General features: G+C 28.2%; 1 protein-coding gene across 2 annotated transcripts in view; it reads right to left on the bottom strand.

Moving 5' to 3' along the window:
• Nucleotides 1-1470, bottom strand: part of Usp20-33 (Ubiquitin specific protease 20/33) — a 45676-nt gene that overhangs the window by 33307 nt on the left and 10899 nt on the right. For both annotated transcript variants that reach the window (XM_067044793.1, XM_067044792.1), the window contains exons 7-8: nucleotides 290-410; nucleotides 145-212 (exon numbers count right to left, since the gene is read on the bottom strand). In XM_067044793.1, the coding sequence (XP_066900894.1) occupies nucleotides 145-212; nucleotides 290-410 (189 nt within the window). The remainder of the gene's footprint in view (nucleotides 1-144; nucleotides 213-289; nucleotides 411-1470) is intronic.

Below are 1470 nucleotides of genomic sequence, written 5' to 3'. Positions count from 1 at the left end.
TTCAAATGTAATGTTACATTTCAAAAAGTTCAAATGTAATGTTACATTTCAAAAAATTCAAATGTAATGTTATATTTCAAAAAATTCAAATGTAATATTACATTTACTAGTCAAGAAAGTCCATACTTTGATTTGAATACATACCATTTAAAGCAATGAGATGCTGCTTCCACTGAATCTTCTCAATGAAAGAAGATGATCTATTCATAGATCTAAACAACATTAAGATAATTATAGTTATAAAGACAAATATTAATATCAATATTAATAATCATGGTACCAGACATACAATCTTCCTCCAGTTTCATCACTCTGAGAACTCTGCTCTGAAACTCCAGAATCACAGGTCTCATAGTCCTCTGTTTCAGAAGAGGCATTATCCATATCAGACATATCTTCTTTTTCAGTTACTAAAAAAAAAAAAGGTTATAATTAATCATAATTTCACTATTTTTTTTTTTAAATTATTAAAATACAAATACAATATTTAGTTTAGATAAAATCAAAAAATAATGCAGCTAAAAGAATATTATAGAGTTATAACATTTTATGAATATTAGCCTAATAACATTTTCAGGTTTCAATGCAGTCATCATTTAATTTTATTCATTATTGTTTTGTTTTTTTCTATAATTCATTTCACTATTTGTTGTATTGGTTACTATTATATATTCAGGGAATGATATTAGGGAGTAAACAGAAAGTAAATTTATTGTTAATATAAATTAAATAAAAAATAGGAGTAAGATAACAATAGAGTGATGATAAATAGGTTATAAAGGAAATACTTAAAATGTGGAATATAAAAGTTAAATGGTATGATTATCAAGGGTTTGAATATTATATAACTAAATTGAATACATAATGATAAAATAGACAAAATACTCTTCCTTCTGATAAAAGTCTTAACATTCCTACAGTCTTTAACTCCTACCATCCCTGCTCCCGTTTCTCCATTGAGTGTGCAACCAATAATAATTCCCTTCCTTTCCTCAGTGAATATCTCATAAGATATCCTGATTATACTAGATCTACTGATGGGTATATAAAAGCAACTTATTCTGGCAAATTTTTAAACCTCATTATTTGTTTGTTCCTCCAGCCTGGCCTTTTAGTCACATGGTCTCTCCCATCAGTGAGATTACCAGGGTTTCTGGAGCTAGAGAAAAACTTGATCATCTTTTTTTGATGCGCTAACATTGATTAAAAAACAATGATGAAGTAATCTGAGCATTGGTTTAGTGGACCAATGTTTGCCAAGACAAATAAAGATAATCTGTTCAAATTATTAATCCCCCAATAATACTGATTAATTCCCATCAAACTTTCCCAGAACAGTTAAAGACCTCTTGATTGATCTTGTTCTTATTTTATTTTGGAGCTGGCGAGAGCTTATAACAATTTATGTTACTGCTGATAGTAATCAATAAGAGGAAACCAGCATTTACTCCCATTTAAATAAGCGAATTA

Source organism: Halyomorpha halys, unplaced genomic scaffold (genome assembly GCF_000696795.3).
Source record: "Halyomorpha halys isolate HHAL.00 unplaced genomic scaffold, Hhal_1.1 Scaffold273.1, whole genome shotgun sequence".
NCBI lineage: Eukaryota > Metazoa > Arthropoda > Insecta > Hemiptera > Pentatomidae > Halyomorpha > Halyomorpha halys.
The sequence above is the reverse complement of the archived record's forward strand: the minus strand, read 5'-3'. Positions and strand labels throughout refer to the sequence as shown.